Genomic DNA, 23,570 nt, shown 5'->3' on the forward strand with positions numbered 1-23,570 from the left:
GAGCTTGTCTCTATCCCGCTGTCTGACTCAGAGGTGGAGGAAACTGGAAACATCAGGACGATGTGGATTACAAGCCTGAGAATCAGACATGCTGGGAACCTGAAAACCAGTAGGACAACAGTGTGGCTCAGGGCGCAGGGAAGCCTCTTAGTGCCAGAAAAATCATGTAACAACTAAAGACTTTGTTTGTCCCATTGGGTCAAAGTGCATTATTGTCTTTGGGAACATTCTTAGGGTAGCTAGAACACAGGGCTTCTCTCTGGGCTTGAGTCAAATGATACTTGTCCCCCTAAGACATACATAAATACACACATGCTCACACACACCCCTCTATGGGCACATTAGTCTGTGAAATCAATTAAAAATGGACATAAGCTTAGAAGAGAAAACCAGGGCTCAAACAGGAGAGGAAGATAAAAGAATAAGGCTTTCTTTAGCAATTTTTTGTGGGGCATAGTGAGCAGGGGTTTGTGTTGGTTGAACGAATGTAAAGCCATTTTTTCTTTTTTTAAAGGCTGCTGGTGGAGCTAATGTTTTATCCCTTTTACATGTTTTCCTAGTAAGTTTTATCTTCCCTGTCCCCCACCAGCACCAAAGCTATCTTCTTATCTCCCACCCACCCAAAGCAACAAAAACACAGAACTCAGGGCAATCCCACTCTTTGAGAGAATTCTTCAGCTTGTAACTCTTTATCTCTAGTGCCTACATTGTTCCTGGCAGAACAAGAAATGACAGTATGGTAACATCAGCTAACAAGAAGCACTGTCCTAAAGACTCCAGAGAAAATATATCTTTTGATTCTGAAGAAGTAGAAGCAGGTATAGCTAATGCCCCCATTTTAAAGATAGGGAAACTGAAGTTTAGAAATTCAATTGCCCAAGATTATGCCATAGGAAATGAAACTGGCTGTTCATCTGACTCCAGAATCTCTATTTGCAACCATTTTTCTATGATTCAGGAATAGTTTTTATCCCCCCAACTTGATCTACAGATTCGAGTATAATATCTATCAAAATCTCAAGGCTCTTTTTGCAGAAATTTACAGTTGGATCCTGAAATTTATGTGGAAATGTAAGAAACCCAACATAGTCAAAATAATCTTGAAAAGGAAAAAAAATAGAGGACTTCTGTTCCTTGTTCACAAAACTTCCTATAAAGCTGCAGTGATCACTTTTTAATCAACTGATTCTTGACAATGATGTCAAGACAATTCAATGAGGCTAGCTTTTTCAAAAATGGTGCTAGGACAACTTGATATCCATAGGCAACACAATGAATTTAGACCTTTATCTCTTATCATACACAAAAATTAAACCAATGCATAGAAGAGCTAAATTAAACCAATAGAAGAGCTAAAACTCTAAAGCTTTTAGAAGAATATAGGAGAAAATCTTTGTGACCTTAAGGTAGACAAAGACTTGTTGGCTACAAAACCAAAAGCATGGGGCACCTGGGTGGCCCAGGGGGTTAAAGCCTCTGCCTTCGGCTCTGGTCGTGATCCTGGGGTCCTGGGATCAAGTTCCGAATCAGGCTCTCTGCTCAGCAGGGAGCCTGCTCCCCCCACCTCTCTCCACCTGCCTCTCTGCCTACTTGTGATCTCTGTCTGTCAAATAAATAAAATCTTAAAAAAAAAACCCCAAATGCACAATCCATTAAAAAAATCAATAATTTGGATTTAATGAAAATCAAATTTTTGCATTTCAAAAGAAACTATTAAGAAAGTGAAAAGATAAGCCACAGACTGGGAATGACAAAGAACTTATATCTTGAACATATAAAAAACTCTTACCTCATATTAAGAAGGCAAATAACTCATTAGCTATCTTGCCAAAAAAGATATCCAAGTGGCCAATGAGCCCAAGAAGAAAAAAATTGCTCAACAACATCAGTCAGTAGGGAAATGCAGATTAGAATGCTCACTAGAATAGATAATAATGTGTGCTGGTGAGGAGATGAAGAAACTAGAATCCTCATGTATCACTAATGAGTATATAAATGGTACAGTCACTCTGAAAAATAGTTTGACAATTTCTTTCAAATTTAAATACAAATTTACATCTAAGACTTATGTGGATATCTCTTGAGTAGACCCCTATGCATAAAATTACTAGGTTCTTGGGAATTCAAGGTCTCTATGCAGGGGAAATGCAAATCTATGTCCACACAAAGGTGTACGTGTAAATTCTCACAGCATTATGACTCATAATAGTCCCAAACTGGAAACTGAGGAACAGGTAAGTAAAAGTCGTGCACTCACACAATGGAAGACTATTCAGCAATAAGGGGGAATGAAATACTAGTAATACGGATGAACCTCAAGAAGTTTATGCTAAGTAGAAAGAGTCAAATGTAAAGGACCACATATTATATAATTTCACTTATATGAATGATCTAGGAAAGGCAAATCTATAGGGACAGAAAATTAATGACTGGTTGTCTAGGGCCAACTGCACTTGGAATAGACTTTCATTATAATTACCATATTGAATTATAGTTCATTTTTACATATAAATTCTCACTGGGCTATGTGTATCTTTGAATTTTTTGTATTCTTCACGTTTATCAGAAAGCCCAGTATATAATAAACATTGGACATTTTTTTTTCAGAATTTTATTTATTTATTTGACAGAGAGAGACAGTGAGAGAAGGAACACAAGCGAAGGGAGTGGGAGAGGGAGAAGCTGTTTCCCCGCTGAGCAGGGATCCCGAAGTGGGGCTCTGTCTTAGGTCCCTGGGATCATGACCTGAGCTGAAGGCAGCTGCTTAACCGACTGAGCTACCCAGGCACCCCAGCAACATATACTTTTTTTAAAGAATAAATAAATATATGAATGATTTCTATGGCCAGCTTTGAATTTAACTATAAACCTTGGGCCTTTTTTATATAAATTTAGCCAATCCATCAGTATATTGTACATTGTGAGAACAAACAAATTTCAGTTCTTGAGAACTTTCAGATAAACAACCAGTTAAACTTTCAGTCTTTTTTATTTTAGTTGACCTAATGATTTTAAAACCTCAGTCTCCAGGACAGGAAAGGTAGAGGGCTTTAATTTTTAAAGTGGCTTCAAATCTTATTCTTTCGGGTTCATGGTGGGGAGGTCCACTGGTATTACTTCAGTGTCAAGTTAGAACCCCGGAATGCTAATAGTTGAATTCCCATTGATGATTTTCAAGGATGAGTGATCACTGCAGCTACATGTCCAGAGATGAGGTCCCAGTTCCGTGGTAGATGTGAAGATTTTTTTGTCAAAGCTGAAACCAGGGCAGTTTTGGTTCATGTTCACATTGCAAACATAATGCTTGGATCTAAGTAAATGTTTCTGAAGAAGCTGAGAGGGGTTTCCTTATTGAAAATATGGACAAGTGGTAGGACTTTGTAATTCGTGGACCTGGGTCCAAACCCTAGCTCTCCATCCCCCCCGACCCAGTGATTGCCTCTGCAGCAGGTTATTTAATTGCTTTGAACTTCAACATTCTTCTCTGTGAAACAGTAGGTTGTAATTTTTGTTCTTGGCATCCCTACAGTGCTTTTCAAACTACTGTGGTAAAGGACCAGATTTAAAAAATTTTGTTGTAGATGGCTACTTTAAAAAATATAGTAAATATGAATTATAAAAAAATACAATATTCATTTTTTGGGTTTAGTTATTGAAATCTAAAGATGTAAATCTGGTCATGGTTCTAGAAGAAACAAAAAGTGAGAAGGGCTGGTCCTGAAAAGGCTCAGAGTCTTTTGCGACGACTTCAGAAGAGGCCGTTACAGGTTGTTTAGACAAGATTAACTTCCTCAGACAAAGAGGAAGGGCTGTTTCTGTTGGCAGAGAAGACATATCAGATTTGGAGCTGAAGGATTCCAGCTTCATCAAAATCTGCTCCCATGTCTCTATCCCAAATTGTGGGGTCATACTTTATTGTCTTTTTTTTTTTTTAACATTTTATTTATTTATTTGACAGAGAGAGACAGAGACAGAGAGATCACAAACAGGGAGAGGGAGAAAGGGAGAAGCAGACTCCTGCTGAGCAGGGAGCCCGATGCAGGGCTCGATCCCAGGATCCCAGGATCATGACCGGGGCTGAAGGCAGATGCTTAATCGACTGAACAATCCAGGCGCCCCATCATATTTCCTTTTCAATCAGTGCTCTAACTTTAACACAAGAGAACCTGTGAGATTAGGAACTAAATTTGTATTGTAATCCAGTCACTGTCAGAGTTAGACCTTTGGTTTGGTTTTCAGAAAACTTGGTGCTGCAGTTCTAGGAAATAAGGGTTTCCCTCAGATCATCATTCAACTTTATATCCTTTTTGCAGAACTTCAGTTGAGAATTTAAAGCCCTCAACTCGTTATTTTCTTTCTCCATATTCTCCAGTGTACTTATAAGCAAGCAACTACTACTGGTGGGAATTTAAGTACTATTTTGGCACTGTATCCCATGAACAGAGTTCACTTTACCACTTGAGACAGGTTATTAATTCCATTAAATGTGACTGTATCACAGAACCAATTAAAGTTAACTCAGACCCAGTTCAGAGAATCCATTTAAAGTCTGTTTCAGTCAGGCTACATATGGTAGATGCAGATAGGTGTGTATATGTGACTATCTTCACACCTAGGATAGCTATAAGGAAACAAATTTTAAGTTTTCAAAAAGGTTAATAAAAGGGATGTGAAAATTTTATTCAGGCTGGTTTGACTGTAACATTGTTTTTTGTTTTATAAAATAATTATATAAAAAGTCCATCAAGATATTATATAGAAAATACACCAAGGTAATATATATACATTTCATAAAAATAGAATACATCTTGGCAATTGCTTCCAGAGTCTGTTACCACCACATACAGTGTATTGACGTTCAACATTTATGCTAATTTGAACATAGAAGATTTTTAAGAAAAACAAAGAAAACTGTCTCATTGGTATTTGTAAAAGTTGTTTCCACTTGACAGGAAAATAAAATGCTGGAATGTAAAAGTTATGGAGCCAATGGGAAAGAAGGTTATATCAAAGATCCTTGCCATGAACAATCATCTGAGGACAAAGCAATATTTTTTTTTCTATTATCATAAGTGGTTCATCTCATTTCACAAAATCACTGAAAATAATATCCTTATTTTGGATGCTCAGTCCACGTGAACACTATTTGGTATCAAAGAAACATTCTAGAAGCCACACTATATTTCTAAAATGAGTGGTGTTTCTTTTTTCCCTTAAGGTGAAAATAGGTGCAGAAGTCCCATTATAGAGTATCAATACTTAAAAAAAAAAGCATCTTTATAAGTTATTTAATAAGTTTTGATCAAAACACATAGCAAGCAGTTTTATTATTCTAAAAATGGCCAAATGCTCAAAAATTCACTTGGCTTTGAGTGAGGTTTTTTTGTTTTATTTTTGTTTTTGTTTTTGTTTTTTTTTTTAAGGAAAATGATCTTAGTTAGCTACTATGCTACTCTATAACATCACTGATAGGTCCTCCTGTGAGATGTTCTGAATAATCTTTGGAATAATCTTTGGAAAGTAACTGCTCCAGTGTAATAAATAGAGAAAAATAATAAGGGACTTCTCTAGACCTTACCAAAATATATGACCATGGTGGGATCATGAAAATACCTCAGCAGTACCAAGGAAGGCACACAAAACAGAGCATAGCACCATTTTCAAGTTGCCAAGATGGCAACTGTTCAGGAGTTGGTAATCTGGAAGGGGACTGGATGCTCATGATTAATGTAGTTTAAATATGCGAATTAGGCTCTGGAGAGCTTCTTAGTAGGGATAGGCAGACACAGCTATATAAACTATGAATGTGGTCTGATACTCAATGGTCCCGTTGGCACTGTAGGATGAGGCTCGAACCCTCATGCGGTAGGTCTCTGGTTCTCGCAATGGTCGTGTTGTATACACCACTCCTTTCAGGTTTTCATCCCTTAAGGCAAAAGGAACCGTCTGTTCCTCATCTACCATGAGGAAAGTTGTCCTGGGATGCATCACTCCATCCTGCGTGTATGCTACCAGCCGGATTAAATCTTGATTGGCAGCTATTCCAAAAGGGAGGGAGACAAGTTTGTATTCCAAGGCATATGGGCTCAAGGCACATTCCAAATCATTGGGCGGACAGTTCTTGAGGCAGAACCTAAGGACGAAAAAAACACACAGAGCGCATATTGTTACCTGGCTTGGAAACAGGAGAGGGCATGAGGCAGGTGACCATGACCCATGACAACTCTTAGGCATTAAAGGCAGCAGACAGTCTGATGGCGAGAGCAAAAGGCCCACACCATGTGCTATGCCACTAACTCAAACCAGATGGCCGGATGTCTATGAGAGTATGCTGGTCTAGATTCCAATCTCTTTCTCTCAGCTTCAGCAAAATTTGACCCACTGAAGTAAGTATGAGTACCACAACGGTTACTCTAAAATGAAAAGTTAGTTTTGGAAATAGAAGGATCTTACATAGACTGGAAACAGTACTTTTTTTTTTTTTTTTAAAGATTTTATTTATTTATTTGACAGATAGAGATCACAAGTAGGCAGAGAGGCGGGCAGAGAGAGAGGAGGAAGCAGGCTCCCTGCCTAGCAGAGAGCCCGATTGGGGCTTGATCCCAGGACCCCGGGACCATGACCTGAGCCGAAGGCAGAGGCTTTAACCCACTGAGCCACCCAGGTGCCCCTGGAAACAAGTACTTTTTAAAGAGAGGAATACAAGCTATTCTTAAATTGTAACATCTGTCCTAAAACAGAAAGCTGAAGTAGATTTTATTGATATTTGGTTTATTTTCCTAAAAGTAATATAAAGTCAACAAAGATCCCTGGGGGGAAAAAGCTCTTCCTTTTGTATTTGTTTTCCACATTATCTTATATTAAAAATACTATGTTTTCTTTTTTCAGAGCCCACATTGGCTGCTTTTGAGGCACGACTTTTAAATTCTCTGTCAGAAATCACTGGTAATGGAGAATAAAAAAGTTTTAAAAATGCACAAAGGACCATTTTATGCAGATATGGGTTCTTCAGTCATAGTATTTTTAGATGTTTCTTAAGTCAATATTTTTAAATTTTTGCCCTCACCTTCCTATTCCCTTCCTCTTCCCCCTAAAGCAATTATGAATACGTTTTTGCTGGATCCGGGGCAGTCCACACTTGATCATGTTACAGTAACTTGGTAGTCACTGCTGAGAGGAAAAACAAAGTGTGAGCTCCAACCAGCATCTGGTTTCAGAACACCTTTTTATTAGCAGGTCCTGGTCATGATGACCATTATCTCTGTTTTCAAGCACCCCATTGGCTTGGTACCTGAACAGAGTATGATATTTCTGTAAGAGGAGGGAGAAAATGGAAGAGTAGTTTATTCAGAACCCATAAAAGATAGTGTTTCAGACAGAAGGGAATGTAAGCAAGACCATATATGAGCAGGCAGACAGCTGACTCATCCTTGCTCATCTCCATTCTCTCATGGAGTCATGGTGAGTCATCACGATTACAGCCAAGGTACTTCTTGGAATGCTCTGAGTCCTGAGAGCTCTTAAAACCCTGAGGCGACACAAACAAACTAGGAAATTTCAAAGGAGGTGAGGTTTTATCACCCCATAAAATGCTCACCTCTGAGGCAGAATTCTAGATATGGCATGGCGGATTACCTACTGGGGAGACGCTCCGGGAAAACCTTGGCAACCAACAGTGATAGTTTAGACTACAGCGGCTGCCACAGGATGAACTCATTTCATACCCATTCATTGAAGAAGGAACACACTGTAACTCCACATACCCCTTGGTATTATTGACGTCCTGTGAGCTACATGCGACAACAGACAGGGTTTGTTGGTTGAGGAGAGAAAGCTTTTCAAAAGGTATTTCTGAGAAGAGAAGGCAGGACATACCCTGAAACAGGATCCCGTTGGTAGTTGGGTGGACAGGGGGTATTGATGCACTGGTAGCTTCCTCTCATGTTGAAGCACATACGATTTGGCCCACAGCGCACACTCTGCTCCAGACACTCATCAACATCTAGCAAAAGCACGAGAAACACACAGCGTCAGCAATTCGGGTCAGAGCAGGCCGTGAGAGCAGGCATTGCAAATGCTTGACCGTAATGGCAAGTCCCCATGGATGCATCTGGTAGCCATACCTAAGCTTCTTCAACCACAAAATGGGGATCCTGATACCTGGTGTGCTAGTTCCCGTAGTGCTTTGAGGATAATTTTTAACACTTGTGAAAGGACATCGAAAAATAAAAGCTATAAAAGTAGAAGGGAAGCTATTGAGAACTCTGGTGTTTTTTATATTTGGAAAATAGAGTGCATTGGAGTTTTGTAAAGCAAACAATCCTTTAAATTCATGAGAAACAAGCTAAAAATTTAGAGGACCCTTGTGAGTCTTTCTGTAAAGGGAAGAACCTCTTTATAATGTGAGTGATCCTTCCTGGTATTTTGTTTTATAAGTTCAAAGTGTTGAGTGGGAGGTAGGATCATGGAAATTAAAGGAGTCAAGTTATGGATTCAAGTCAGTCATTTCTTGTGGAGAGAGAGGTTCTGGGCGGGGGTGTGTGGACAAACAACACAGGATCAAATGAATGACCCAAGAACCATAATCCAAGTTTAATCAAACCTGAACTGTGGCGAATCCACCTTCAGGGGTTATGGGGTTGGGATGTGCTCTCTAGGGTGCTGGCTACCGCTTGGGTAGTGGGGAAACATGCAAATGAAATGTTGTTTATTTTGTTGTTCTCTATACAAAGTTGTTAAATAAAAACACACTTAAATCGCTATAATTAAGAAACATCAAGATGGAACTAAAGGAAACTGTTTCTGAGCTTTCTGAGAATGAATGTTTTTGAGCCATGATTTTTAAAAAAAATTTTTTTTTATTTAACAGACAGAGATCACAAGTAGGCAGAGAGGCAGGCGGGGGGCGGGGGAAGAAGGCTCCCTGCTGAGCAGCGAGCCCAATGTGGGGCTCGATCCCAGGACGCTGAGATCATGACCTGAGCTGAAGGCAGAGGCTTTAACCCACAGAGTCACCCAGGTGCCCCTTGAGCCATGATTTTTAACTTAGGGTGTGTATTTGAGTACCAGGGGATTTGTGAATGAATATCTTTTTGTGTGTGCATGTATGAGTGTGTGTGTGTGTGTGTGTGTGTGTGTGCGCGCGCGTGAGAGAGAGAGAGAGAGAAAGAGAGAGAGAGACAGGGACAAAGACAGATGGAGAGATAGAGAGCACAACACTGAAATTGATGGATTTTCTGGGAAGTGGGTCCATAGGGTTCTACAACACTTTTAAGGGATTTTGAGATCCTAACATTAAGAACCATATTTTAGAGCAATAATTTCCAACTGCGGTACCTGCATTCTCCTGGTGGCACATGGAAGCTTTCCAGTAATATGAGAGCAGGCAAATATTTCATGGAATCATTCACAACCAGAAATTTATTTCCCACAAGTTCTCTTTCCTAAAAGCACTCTTCCTGAGAACTTCCTGTGGCTTGGAGTTCTCTTGTCCCCGTTCCCATTTTATATCCTTCTGCTTTACAGAAGAAAGGTTTCCACTCATCCCTAGTCTCTTTATGATACTCAGGGGTAAAATGCTTCAAGGCACATAGGAAGGGTGAGAAACTGGTTATTCGTATTGATGGTGGCAGGCCTTATTTCATCATGGTTACGAACCAATGGTCTTGGCTCTTTCTTGTAAATTAGATTTCAGAAGCAAGCTGGTTGTCATGGGAACACCTACTAACACTTCTACTTGAACAGAAAAATGACCTTAGACTTTTTCTGACAGTCAAGCTGGTTGGTTTAACAGCGACTGCAGACTTTTAAATTATATAGTGATCATTCCCCATTAACTAGGTTATCTACGGCTCCAAAGTATTGATGAGAATATATTTGAAGCACATGGACATCAAAGCCAGAATTCACACCCTTTACGACAATTTAAATGATAAGAAACTTTAGAAGTCAGTTCTAAAATGTATGAATGAAGTGTAAGGTTTCAAATTTTTTTGGAGTAGGCAAGCAAAAATTGAAGACGACTCATTTTAAAGTCTTAAGTCAACTGGCTGCTTATTGGCACTTATAATTCTCCTCCCTCTTTGGTATTTGAATAAACATAGATCCTGATGTATAGGAGGAAACGATTACAATGAACTGGGCCCAAATCCGTCCTCTGCAGAAGCAGGACCTAAAGGTCAAATGCACTTCCATGTGCAACTATTGTATCATTTCATGGTAGCAGGTGAGTTGGTACCTGCATAATCGTGTGTATGTTGGACTTGGGTTAAAGTTGTAAGTTCTTTGGTGAATTCTTAAATAACTTGAAAAATTGCTATCAACGAAAGAAAAAGAGAGAAGCAGTTCCAAGAAACAGTATATATGAATGATGAACAATAAATGTTAAATATTTTTTCTTTTTTTTTAAAGATTTTATTTATTTGACAGAGATCACAAGTAGGCAGAGAGAGAGGAAGGGAAGCAGGCTCCCTGCTGAGCAGAGAGTCCAACGCGGGGCTTGATTCCAGGACCCGGGATCATGACCCAAGCTGAAAGCAGAGGCTTTAACCCACTGAGCCACCCAGGTGCCCCGTTAAATTTTCTTTCTTTTTTTTTTTTTAAAGATTTTATTTATTTATTTATTTGACAGACAGAGATCACAAGTAAGCAGAGAGGCAGGCAGAGAGAGAGGAAGGGAAGCAGGCTCCCCGCTGAGCAGAGAGCCCGACGCGGGGCTCGATCCCAGGACCCTGGGATCATGACCTGAGCCGAAGGCAGCGGCTTTAACCCACTGAGCCACCCAGGAGCCCCTAAATTTTATTTCTGAATTAATTATCATTTCCATCTCAAAACTGAGCATTTTAGATTTGGTTTCAAATACATTCTGTTTTCTAAAGAAATGCAGTGTGATTATTTAGTTTAAACTTGCTAATAGTGTGCACAATGTAAAAAGACACTGAGCTAGAGTGATATGGAGTAAATCACTTACGTGGCTTTTTACTTACTTAGATGTGCTGATAATAACATAATGTGCTTTGTATGACTAGTTTTATATTAGGACTAATTTTCCTACAGGAATACAACACAGTGTGAAACAAATTTATATCTCAGTTAAATCTTGCCTATTGTCTCTGTGAACCAAGTTCTAATTATGATTTTATCTGTCAGAAGGGCATTATCTCCTTGGCAAAATGAGATTGTCTCAGAATGAAGTGAAAAGCCCTTTGGGAAAATGTGAAAGAAATGTAATTAGCCTTATCTTTTTTTTTTTTTTCCTCATAAAAAACATTCCCTTCTGGGGCGCCTGGGTGGCTCAGTGGGTTAAAGCCTCTGCCTTCGGCTCAGGTCATGATCCCAGAGTCCTGGGATCGAGCCCCGCATCGGGCTCTCTGCTCAGCAGGGAGCCTGCTTCCCCCTCTCTCTCTGCCTGCCTCTCTGCCTACTTGTGATCTCTGTCTGTCAAATAAATAACTAAATAAAATCTTTAAAAACAAACAAACAAAAAAACAAACATTCCCTTCATACTTATCTACCAAATTTCATTTTAGCTCTTATTTTTATGGTGAATTCCTTCCTGCAGGCACATGAAGGCCAGTGGGCTTCAGGGGCCCATGGAAATGGTGGCATGGAGACCAGAATCTGGACACATGCCTATGTGCATAATAAGAGTAGCTATCTTGGGGCACCTGGGTGGCAGTTAAGATCTGCCTTCGGCTCAGGTCATGATCCCAGGGTCCCGGGATCAAGCCCCACATCAGGCTCCTTGCTTGGCGGAGAGACTGCTTCTCCCTTTCCCTCTGCCCGCTGCTCCCCGTTCTTGTGCTCTCTTTCTGCGTCAAATAAATAAATAAAATCATTAAAAAAAAAAGTGTAGGTATCTTTCACAGATTTCCAATGGCTGAATATGAGTCTACAAAAATATATCAAAGTCTAATATTCAAAGTGTTTGCCTTCTGCTCCATAATAATGAACACTTCCCACTGAAAAGCTTTTTTAACTATTTGAGCTTCTAGAAGGTGGCCTTCTTTTGTCTTCTGTCTACTATTATCTCCTCAGGCTTAAGCACCCTATAGGCATTCACTCTACTCCTTTAGTCTACTGCCTGGTTTTTAAAAAAGGAGCTGGAAAAGATGGAGAAATCATGCTGTCTTCTGTTAGCTGACAATGTGAGGCTGTTTTTTATTAAATATTATAAGAAAATTACTATGGTAGAAATTAAAGGGTAAGCATTTTATAATCTATATATTCTACAAGAAAAGATTACCAGGATGAGCTGAAAAGCTTTTATATTAATAGCTTTAGAACATACGACTGCATTTAACCAAGTGCTTCTGGATACATTATACAATAATTAAGAATAAACATACCTGAAACATTTATCTTATAGAGAGAATAATTTAGATTCTTGATAACATTATGGATTACTTTTTAAAACCTTGGATAGATTAGAACACTCATTTCAAGTGCAATGCCAATAAGGTATTTCTAAATGTTCAGGATTAGATTAGTGGGGCTTAAAATTAGCAGAAAGATCTTTTAGTTTCTCTTCTCTGCTTCTTGGGCAAATCATGATCAGTCATGTTTTTGTTTCTCATCTTGTAGTCTGCCGACTTCCACTTTTGATTAGAGTCTCTGTCCTTGTTCAATGTCAAATTCACTTTAATTTCCTTTTTGTCACTGACATTTGTATCACTAATGTATAAAGCTTCAAAAATGCACATATAAATGGAAATCAACTTTTTTTCCTCTCATGAATGCCTGAAACACTTCCTAAAGCTATAAAAAGACTCCAAGTTATTCTTCAGATTAAAGACTGCTTTAGAAGATGTAATTGTTTTCTCTCGTCTTTTTTAAAAACCACAAAAATATGTAACCCATTTAAATCACAAACATTTCAAGTGACACCTGTTTCTGATTTGTTCACATTATTTTCCACTCTCCAAAGCCCAACTGAAAACTGAAAAATGTTTGAACTGAATAAACGGCCAGGGCAATCAAGGAACAAAATGGCATAATTTAGAAAAAAAGAAAAATCCTCTAATGAAGAGATAACATAATATAGCACTTAAAAATCTGGCTAAAGGCTTTTGTACTTTGGTTGGTTGTTCCAAACGCTTCCTTCCTTGGTGCCTGGTGCACTCACAGGAAGTGTAATGTTGATGTTGGGTACTGCCACTTCTTCAGAAGATTCTTGGGGTGACGTCCTGGGGAAAGTTATAAAGTACGGACAGCGTAAATGCTCTCACCTCACCCTGCTGCCACAGTACAATGACCCTGGTGTTCATAGCATGACAGGAGAGACAAAGGACCACTCTAGACATTATGAGATCTGTGATCAAGTCCGACCCTTGTTCTTGATTGTTCTAGCACATTCATCTTATTATCTGTAGAATGGGTACAAATTATTGCTCTTGACATATCTGTGCTGCTGCTTAAAATGAGTTAATAATTGCTTTGGAAAAACATGGCTACAACGTCAATGTGTTACTCTCATACTTCAAATCTCAGTAGAAAGTTCTGCATAGGGTAAGTTCTTAACAAGCATTTGTGACAGATGATTGGGAGTGAACGTTATTATGGTGTTCACTTTACTTCTCCAGTCCATGTGGTCCAGTGGAGACTCTCAGGGAGGGAACGAGTAAATGGGTGTGGGACAGGTCATGGTACTCAGGTGGTCCCATAGCCCATCCGGGTCTTGCTTCCTGGAGCACCCTTTCCATGACCTTCATCCTAGCAGGTCTTCTGTGAATCTCCCAGAGAAGGCAAATTTAATCTGGTTATTACTGATAGAGCACTCTTTTGGAGATACTATCTGATATACTTTAGGAAAGGATAAAGGTTGTATGTGACAGAAATTACTAGAATTCAGAGTCTTGTTAATACCTATATAATACTTTTGATTTGACCACAAAATTGAGGGGACTTCTTATAAAATTTTCAAGATTTATATAAGTTCTTATTTCTTTTTGATCAAAGCAGAATGTCCCTTTCACATTTTTTTGTAAAGAAGGTAATATTGAGATTGATAGTTTTTTTCTTTCTACCGTCACTACACATCGTCCCAAACTCTGTTTATAGTACCTACAACCCTGTATATTATGCTTTTATTTACATATCTGTTTCCATTGTACTAAGATATCAAAGGGAAGAGACTATATTATTTGCATTCTTCAAAGCTAGCTTATGACTGTTTTACAATATTTGCAGACTCAAAGAATAGATCATTTAATCAATTACCCATGGTTGGCCAAAACAAAAAATAAAATAATGCCTACTACTGAAGTAAATTTACTGAGCTCTGCTCCTGTTTCATCTTCCATCTTGGCTTAATTTTGAAAAGATATTTGAAGAGGTCTATTCCCACTTAGTTTTAAAAATATAGAACATGAACTGATTTAGACATTCTTGCTCCTTCTGTAAGACTACACCGAAAATGATTCTCAACTTTTTTCCTCTGCCTAATGGCTTTCTCTCCAGTTCTCCTACTTACAAAAGCAATGATAAATATGACCAATGGGAATGAGAAGGAAGAGAAAGCAACCAGGAGAATAATTATTTAAAAAAAAGAAGAAGAAGATACTTAATTTCTCACATTCTCCTACATTGGTTTTAAGTCAAGTAGCCATAATACACATTCCAAGATTTTCTCACCTTGACAAGTCTTTCCATTGAGCATGAGTTGATAGCCAGGTGGACAGATACACTGATAGCTCCCAAAGGTATTTTTACACTCATGCTGGCAAATGTCTCTATTTTCACATTCATCAATATCTGTGTAGAAAGAAAGCAGAGTGTATAACCATGCAAAAAAGGGCAGAAACTACTGACAGAACCAATTACACACAAGTGGTTGATATACGATAGAAAAACTTCTTGGTGATTTTACACTTGTGTATTTAAACATGATCTGTTTTTAATGAACCCAACGTCAACTGTACTATTTCACAAAATATGAACATCTCTTCTGTGTATAAGTGTATATGAGCTGAAGCCCCAAACTGGCCAATTTCTATAGGAGTTAAGCAAGCCTGGCATGGCAGATGGAACAGATTTATACAAGATCCTAAACCACCAAAGTACTGAACTCTTAACAGAATAGTAGAATTTACCAAAAAGGCAGTTTCTATTGAGGTTAATTGGAACAAGGAGTCTTTTTATTTTATTTAAACTTTACCCACCTCTCTCTTTGCCTACACCTGCTCCCAACATCCATGCATTGCTTTCCCATACAGAGATATCAAGTGGAGGTGTTTTTAATTTTGTGATGAGGATATTCATCAAACTTTATACAATTGTAAAGTACTAACGGCAGCAACGTATCTACGGTTGATGGGACACCTTGGGCAGCTCACTTTATTTCTCAAGGTCCCAGACAATTCTTTATCAAAGGACTCACTGATATGATCTCTCCACTGCACAGATTTGTTGGAAGGTCCATAGAGCATAATATATGGGAAAGCACTTTAACATTAAGAGCTATCTATTTGCTAGTATTAAACAAAGCCAAGAAAGTAGCAATAAATAGGAGAGGAGAATGGGTGATAATTAAACATTGCTATTTGCTTTCAGGACAAGGGATATGATTTGGAGCACCTCAGATTTCTTACCCCAGTTGTGCTTTGCTCAGACTAATGTTAGAATTGGTTCAGAGTCCCACCAACCAGTGGGAGAATGAAAAGAGAACATGACATGAAGTGGGAGCAGGGGGGTTGTAGGGTGGAGGTAAAGAGAAGACAAGGAGAAAACTTGTGACTCAGAGCAAAGGGATGTTTCATTGTACATGTTTTGCATATGCTCAGAATGTAACTGTGAAGATTCAAAATCTGTTCATGATGAACACTCACCAAATATCTCTTACTGTTTTCACCCCACTGTGAACCAAAGCATTTATTCAACTTGTGTGTTATTTTTACTTTTTCCTTTTGCTATCTGCTTCCACACAAAATCATCCCAGCAGTGTCAGTGCTGTGGAACTCCAATTAAGTCAGCTCACTCTTCCCAGAGCAGGAATTTCAATGTGGCCCCAAGTGCAATTTTGGTATTCAGAGGCAACACAGTGTTCATTTCTCCTGTTAAGCTTTGGCATAATTTCCTTAAAAAGCCCAATTTTGCCCAAGTCTAATAAGACTGCAGAGTGTTGATTTGAATCTTTTGTGAGTTGTCTATCCCAGATGGTTAATTAAAGGCATTTGGTGTTTATTGCAAGTTGCTCGTAGCATAATTCCAAAGCTGTCTGCAATCTTAGTGCAAATTTCTTTATTAGTATGAATACTACAAAATACTCAACATATTTTAAGAAATATTTCTAAAAGTCTATTAACTGCCCCCAAATAAGGTTCAAACATCCAGTAATCGACTAGATATGGAAGTTTACTTCAGATTCTCCAAGATTGGTTCTCTGAAATAGTAGGTGCTTCAAGCCAATGGTTTGGGGAGGATAATTCTTATGAACATGATATTAGTGTAATACAAATACACAGACACAGAATACATTTATAAGACTCTACTGTGAAACTTCAGAGCTTAGATAGTGATGAATAAATAGAGAATGGGGTTATTAATCAGGAATGCCTTCTTAAAAGAAATCAGCATGATGATGTACCATGTTGGGGGTATGGTTTAACTCATGTGTCACCACATAAACAAGGGTTTGGGACAGGTAGAAGAGAAGACTTGTCTAAGATGAAGTCAGAGAGTGGGACAATAATTGGAGATGAAACCCCTTAGTGGGAATGACTATTTGGAAGAAACTTTGAAAGACATGTCAAATTTTAATTCTATCAATTAAAAAATGGTGAAGAGTTTTAACTAACAAAGAGGTCAAAATCCTGGGCATGAAAAATTACCAATGCTCAGAATGGTTTGGAGCAGGTTGAGAGTGGTGTTTGACTTCCTTGTAAGGATTGTGGAGTCCATAGTGTTAGGAATTCAGCAGTGTTTGACCATATGGACTAAAGGTAGAGAACTGGTGATGAAGGCATGAATCTTTGAAATTCAAAGGGTAAAAGGAACTAGCTTTGCCGACAGTTCTAAGACTGATCATAGGCAGAAGGTTTCATGTGCATCATATTAACCTTCAGGTACATCAAGGCAGGTAGAGAGAAAAGCTCTGGGAAAATATAGACTTAAGGAGAAAAGTTTAAAGTTAAAGAATCCAGTGAGTCCAGCTGATAAAGGTTTTGGGAGTCTGGGTCCAGGGAAGAGTAATTAAGGAAGCACGCCTGAGACGATAATGATGTGGAACAAGGCTTGGGGTGAAGGGTAAAAAAAAAAAAAATGATAATTGAAGTCAGAAAAAGACATTTTTTAAATGTTTATAAGAAATGTGTAACAAAGTATATTTCGGCAAGAATAAGGGAAGTTCAGAATACTTAAGAAAAATGCAAGAAAATCAAGTTGGAGTAGAGGTCCTAAAATTTAAACAAAATTTCTTTCTTCCTGCCTTCCTCCCTCTCTTCCTTGCTTTCTTCTGTCATCTAACCAAACGTGGGGCTAATTCATGTTTGCTAATTTCTCTTGGCATGTAGCTCAATGGCATGCAAACTGTGGACGCTCACAGAAAATTGAATTAAATGAATGACAGATGGTAATGTTTGCAACTTAACTGAAAACAAAGTCTCAATTATTGAGTTGGAAATTACACTTCGCTTTTGCAAACAAATTAAATTGTAAATGAGTTTAGATAAAGATATCGAAAGCACATATTTTAGAGAAACGAAAGCAACTTAATTTTGTCCTGGCTCACATTATCTTTTCAGTGATTTCCATATATACAAAATAATCAAACTGAGAAATTCCACAGCTAGTGTGGGTCAACAGTCAACACCGTTTTGGTTGTCCCATAGAACAAGCAGTTGATGGAGTCACTGAAAGTTTCACTTTTAACCCATTGCTTTGGCATCAAGCAGGTACAGCCATAATCTGATGCTAGTATATTATGTGGCAATACTCATAATTTCTTTTTTTAAAAAAATGTATTCTGAATGCCACTGAAATTTATTTCCACGTAGCATTAGATTTAATAACACTTTCAGGAGTGATCAAAAGAGAGGAACTGTCAATACAAAACAATGTATTATCAGAATGTACACATGTAAATACATCATTTACTTGAATAAATTTTGTCATAGTTTTAGGTGCCAGAGTAAATGTCTTGGAACTTTGAGTCAACCCAGAGCTGAGATCAGATGTAGTTCACAGCACCCAGACAACCACGGGTGCGGTGTCTATGCTTAGACTCTGGCCCATAAGCGAGCCCACCGGAAGGAAATGTAATATGGCTGACATTTACCTACACATGTGTCACGGCTCGCCTCAGAGCCTTCAGGGCAAGTTTTCCTAATAGTCCTTCTAGTCCTGGAGAGAGATGTTCTGCTGTTTCTATACTCTGAGTAGGAGCTGTAGAGATGGGAGTATTGTCTGTAATGCTGTTGAGGTTGATAGTTGTTTCTCACAGAGGAGAACCGGGCAAGGTTATAGCTACTGTACTGAGTGCCATAATTAGGCAGCCTCTCCAATCCAGCGCAAGATTTCCCGTCCCCTAATAAATGTTGTCCTGGGGGACAGATACACTTGAAGCTGCCGGGGCTGTTGGCGCACTGATACGCACAAGGCTTAGGCACTTGTTCACATTCATTAATGTCTGCTCGTGTGCCATGATACATAAAAAAGAGAAAAAAAAAACACATACATACACACACAAAACACAGGAATCAAGAATCAGTCTCTGGAACAAACTGAAGACATTATGTTACCCTCCAAAGCTATGAATACAGTAATTTCTCCATTGTTGTGAACTTTAGAGAAAGCTTTAATCATTCATTCATGAACGTATAGAAAGGTTCTAGGACTTCTCCTAAAGATTGCTTCTCATGGACAGTAGAAACATAAAGGGTCATATGGGAAAATGTGGTCTGGAATCCAGAAAAACTAGAGTGCAAAGCTAATGCAGATCTTAATTCTGTTGGTGGAGGGAAGGGCTCAATCACATTTCTAGTTTGCGTTTTATTACAACATTCTCACTAGTACTGCCAATCTTTCATACAATTACAAGCTTCAGATGTGATAATATTGGTATAACTACTAACATTTTTCTTTTATTTCTTTTGAATCAATAATTATTATGTAATAATCAAGCTAAGCACATTTTTTACAAAAATTTAAACAGAAGGAAACTAAGAATTATTTACTAAGCTATAAACTCAAAAGTCCATAACATTTTTTAAAAAATTATTTTTCTTCCAATACCTAGGTCAACATGTAGTATACACTCCCAACTTTTCCTGTAAATTGGAAAAGCAAATGAAAACCAGAGAACAAAACCAAATTCTTTAATTCATTACCACAGTGACATGAAAGACGGCAAATGAATAAGCAGAATAGTAGTAAATTTTGTATTAAAAATTATTTTAGTAGGCAAAGGTTAAAATTAACATTTTCAATTTCTTTAAGGCAATGGCTCTACCTTCTTCATTGATGTATTTCCCAGTCCAAGGTCTGACATTCAACTTCAAGTCAAATTAGTGAACAAATAAACATATTTCATTCTGCTAGCTCACCGCTATGACTAATCAAGATGTTAAGTTATATATAAATTACAATACCTAAACAAAACACTAAAATGCTATGCTATGCCCTTCTGCTATTAGAGAGTGTTTATTTTAAAAGTGTTTCTAGTAATTGTATTATTTTCAACATTTGCTCTGTGCAAAGTACTAAGCTAGGGGCTACATAAAGACAGAACTAAGTCTTTATGAGAGAATTTGTTATAAATTGTTGTTAAGACAACCAAGGAAACCAATTTTAAAAGCACAGTATGCAAACTGGAAGCCAGTATGTAAAGCCCACACCATTTTTTTGTGTGTGTGTGCCGTCCTTAAATATTCTAGGGGAATATAATTTCATAGGTTGGTTTTCAGGTTTTGATTATTCAGTGCATTAATTAAAAAGAAGTATATGGTTACCTTCTTACAGATCTCTTCTAAGAGTTACATCTAGTTATAACTGAGATAGAAATAAACTAGCGATTGGGAGAACTGAGAGAGATTCTTAGCACAGGAAAAGGCACATAGTAAACACTAAATGTATGATAAAGTAATAATTATCAATTTATTTAAATTGTGCATTCACATTTTAATCCCTCATGCCTAAGCCTTTGTATTACATTCAATTATGCTTCACATTCAACTAGAATGTATCTGTGGAAACATCTATGCCATGCACATAGAGAGATCATCGATGAGAGAACCTTCATAATTAACTCATCATGGTAATATATTACCATCTCACTCTGATATGTGTAGTGTATAGTAAGCACTATGTAAATGGTGGTTATTATCACGTTAAATGCCAGTGCAAATGGAACTCCATATGAAATCTTTAAGAAATAATTTAAATTACGTTATAAATTACTTAAACCAACTTACACATTTTCTAATTGTTCCAAGAAAACATTTGAGATGGGAGAGTGGTCTAATCAAGTTGATAAGGCTAACTAACGTTAGGAGTTTATTACTCAGTAAGAGTTGCTGGTAACTTACCCATACAGGGTCTTCCAACTCCTTGAGACCGGAAACCTCTGGGACATACACAGTGATAGCTGCCTCTTGTATTCTCACATATCTGGTTATATCTGCACTGATGGGTCCCATCTTTACATTCATCAATATCTACAGACACAGAGGCAATAAAAAGTAATAACACTTCCTCTTTCAAAACTAAAGTCATTATATTTAAAATGACAGTCTTTAGAATTGTCAACGGTTGCATTTCTCACCATGTGACTGAGACCTGGGTTCAAGTTCTAGCTCTGCCAATTATTAAATAGCTCCTTTTCCCTCTCTTGTGGCCTACTATGGAAAGGGCTTGGTTCTCAACTTTGTAGCTCTCTTTTCTCTACTCCCTCCACCTCTGGCTGTCTTAGTTATACTAGTGATTCTAGTAAGCTTGTTGATGTAGACTTACAGCAATAGTACTGCATTGTGTCTTATCTACAGCCCCACATTTCTAGCTGCTTGGCTGGTTCTCTCCACGTTCATCTTTTACCAGTACTTCAAACCCCACATGTCCTCAGTGTGTGTTTGTTTTTAAGGTCTTATTTCTTCATTTGAGAAAGAGAGTACAGAGAGAAAAAGAGAGAGAGAAAGAGAAAGAACAAGCAGGGGTGGGGATATAGAGGGCGGGAGATGCAGACTTCCTGCTGAGCGGGGAGCTGGATGCAGGGCTAATTCCCAGGACCCTGGGATCATGACCTGAGCCAAAGGCAGATGCTTAACCCACTGAGCCACCCAGGTACCCAGGAAGGATGAATTTTAATCTGTTTTCTCCAAGCCTAGCCCCTTTCCCCTTCTAGGGGACTCTCTTTTCTTTTTCTACCATGTCCACCTATTATTACCATTCCATTCAAGGCAATATTTAATGTGATCACTGCCATGACATCTATTAGATATGATCACTCTTTCAAGTGCTCTCGCACAATTTTGTTTCTCTTTTATGATATTTCATTCTCCCTTGTACTATAGGATTTTTTATTTTCTTTTGGTGAGGAAAGTAGAATTAGCCAATCTGTTCCAGCAGATTGTAGGGACATGAAAGGAGGAATGCTATCTGTTTCATTTTTGTTTTATAGTTCTGCTAATTAAGACAGACTGGCACAGAAAGAATAAACACGGGGAGAATATAATTTATTTGTTTGGTCATTGATTTGACATTGATAGAATATTTAGTTCTAAAATAAAATACCTTGAACTTTAAATAAATATGTATAAGCTTTTCTTAACCTCCTGTGAAATTAACATATAGACACTGAATTTCAGAGACATAATGTGTGATAATTTATGTGGATGTTAAACTGTGTAAAGTGAATGTGTAATTGATGGGAGCTCAAAATGGTAATAAACTTCCATGGTGAGCTTCCACTTCTTGGTATAGAGTCTGGGACCCCACAGCTCAAACACACTAGAAGGTGGGAGTAAAAAAACCTGTGAGAAAAGAAAAATCTCCTTGTGAGATTAAATGTACTTTAATCATTAGTTTTAAAAATGGATACCTTCAAGTTGAGAGGCAACATGGGGGGTTTGGGGCGTAGGAAAGGAATAAATGAAACAAGATGGGATTGGGAGGGAGTCAAACCATAGAGACTCTTAATCTCACAAAACAAACTGAGGGTTGCTGGGGGGTGAGGGAGAGGGAAAGGGTGGCTGGGTTATGGACATTGAGGGAGGTATGTGCTATGGTGAGTGCTGTGAAGTGTGTAAGCCTGGCAATTCACAGAACTGTACCCCTGGGGCTAATAATACATTATATGTTAATAAAAAAATAAAATTTAATAAAAAAAAAATGGATCCCTTCCTTGGTGTGTCAATGGCAAGTGGATCTCAATCACTGAAATAGCCATACACTCACCAATGCAGGTTCCGTTTTCAGCCTTGGTCATTCCGTTGGGACAAAGATCAATGCACTTATAGCCCCCACGGGTGTTCTTGCAGTGCTGATCTGGTCTGCACACGTTCTGCCTACATTCATTCACATCTTGATAAAAGAACAAAGGTAATGAAGATTGAGAAAATGATTTCTTCTGCTTTTCCAAAAGAAATCATGCCTTGGGATTTTAAGGATAGGATGTTAATTATATAATCACTGTGTGAGGGTAAAATGTTTAAATCCATCAAACTCAGTAATAGTAACAGACTATTTTTAAAACAGAAGGATAAAAATTTAAAAAAAAAATTAGTCCACATACCTGGTAACCATACCAACCACCACTTCTTAGAAAAATAAATAAATAAAAAATATATGTAAATATGTATGTGAAAGTGTGTGTGTGTGTGTGTATACATGTATATACATATATATATCATATATATCATATGCTTCAGTGAAAAATATAGTAAATAAAATAGGGAAATGCTAAAAAATTGCTATGTAATTGGAAAATGAAACCTGTAAAGGATAGCATTTGCTTCAATTTTGGTTTTGCATGGATTACATACATGATGGACAGAGGTATCCTATGTATGAATCCAGCCCAGGACACAGCATGTGGATTAGATCAAATACCTAGAAATTATAAAGATGTCATTGCTTTGAATTTAAAGCCCTTTTCTTACCTATGCATTTTCTGCCTTTGAGCTGATACCCAGGTTCACACCCACAATGAAAACTTCCTATGGCATTGAAACAGTGGTGGTGACAGGGGCTGGATTCTTGACATTCATTAATATCTGTTAAATAAAATGAAACTTCTATTATATTTTGTTAGGAAACTTGGGTTAATTTATTTCAGATGTCTAACAAAATGATGATCTTTTATCATTATCATGTTTAAGATCTTTCCTAAAATGAATCCAATACAATTGTTCTCATGTGATCTGTCAGATAATTGATTGGATTAACTGCTGGAGACCGTATCTCTCTTCAAAGGTAGACATTTCCTCGTGACTTGGAACTTTGTGGATGAAAGAGTCCTCTACTTTAACTATCCTACCAGATGGGTCCCATGTCTGGTTCTAGGAAGTTTCAACCCTGGAATGTTGCTGACAGACTAGAACACTGAAGATGGGGGCGGGGGAAGCCAAGGTCTTGGGCAGTAT

General features: G+C 38.0%; 1 protein-coding gene across 1 annotated transcript in view; it reads right to left on the reverse strand.

Moving 5' to 3' along the window:
* Positions 1-4,655: 4,655 nt before the first annotated feature.
* HMCN1 (hemicentin 1) overlaps positions 4,656-23,570 on the reverse strand; it is a 471,117-nt gene continuing 452,202 nt past the window's right edge. The window contains exons 101-107 of the mRNA XM_032862623.1: positions 23,088-23,201; positions 22,384-22,509; positions 20,520-20,648; positions 18,272-18,622; positions 14,632-14,751; positions 7,876-8,002; positions 4,656-6,133 (exon numbers count right to left, since the gene is read on the reverse strand). Coding sequence (XP_032718514.1) covers positions 5,767-6,133; positions 7,876-8,002; positions 14,632-14,751; positions 18,272-18,622; positions 20,520-20,648; positions 22,384-22,509; positions 23,088-23,201 — 1,334 coding nt within the window. The 3' untranslated portion in view covers positions 4,656-5,766. The remainder of the gene's footprint in view (positions 6,134-7,875; positions 8,003-14,631; positions 14,752-18,271; positions 18,623-20,519; positions 20,649-22,383; positions 22,510-23,087; positions 23,202-23,570) is intronic.

This window comes from Lontra canadensis, unplaced genomic scaffold (assembly GCF_010015895.1).
Source record: "Lontra canadensis isolate GAN:19392208 unplaced genomic scaffold, GSC_riverotter_1.0 scaffold24, whole genome shotgun sequence".
In the NCBI taxonomy this organism is placed as follows: Eukaryota; Metazoa; Chordata; class Mammalia; order Carnivora; family Mustelidae; genus Lontra; species Lontra canadensis.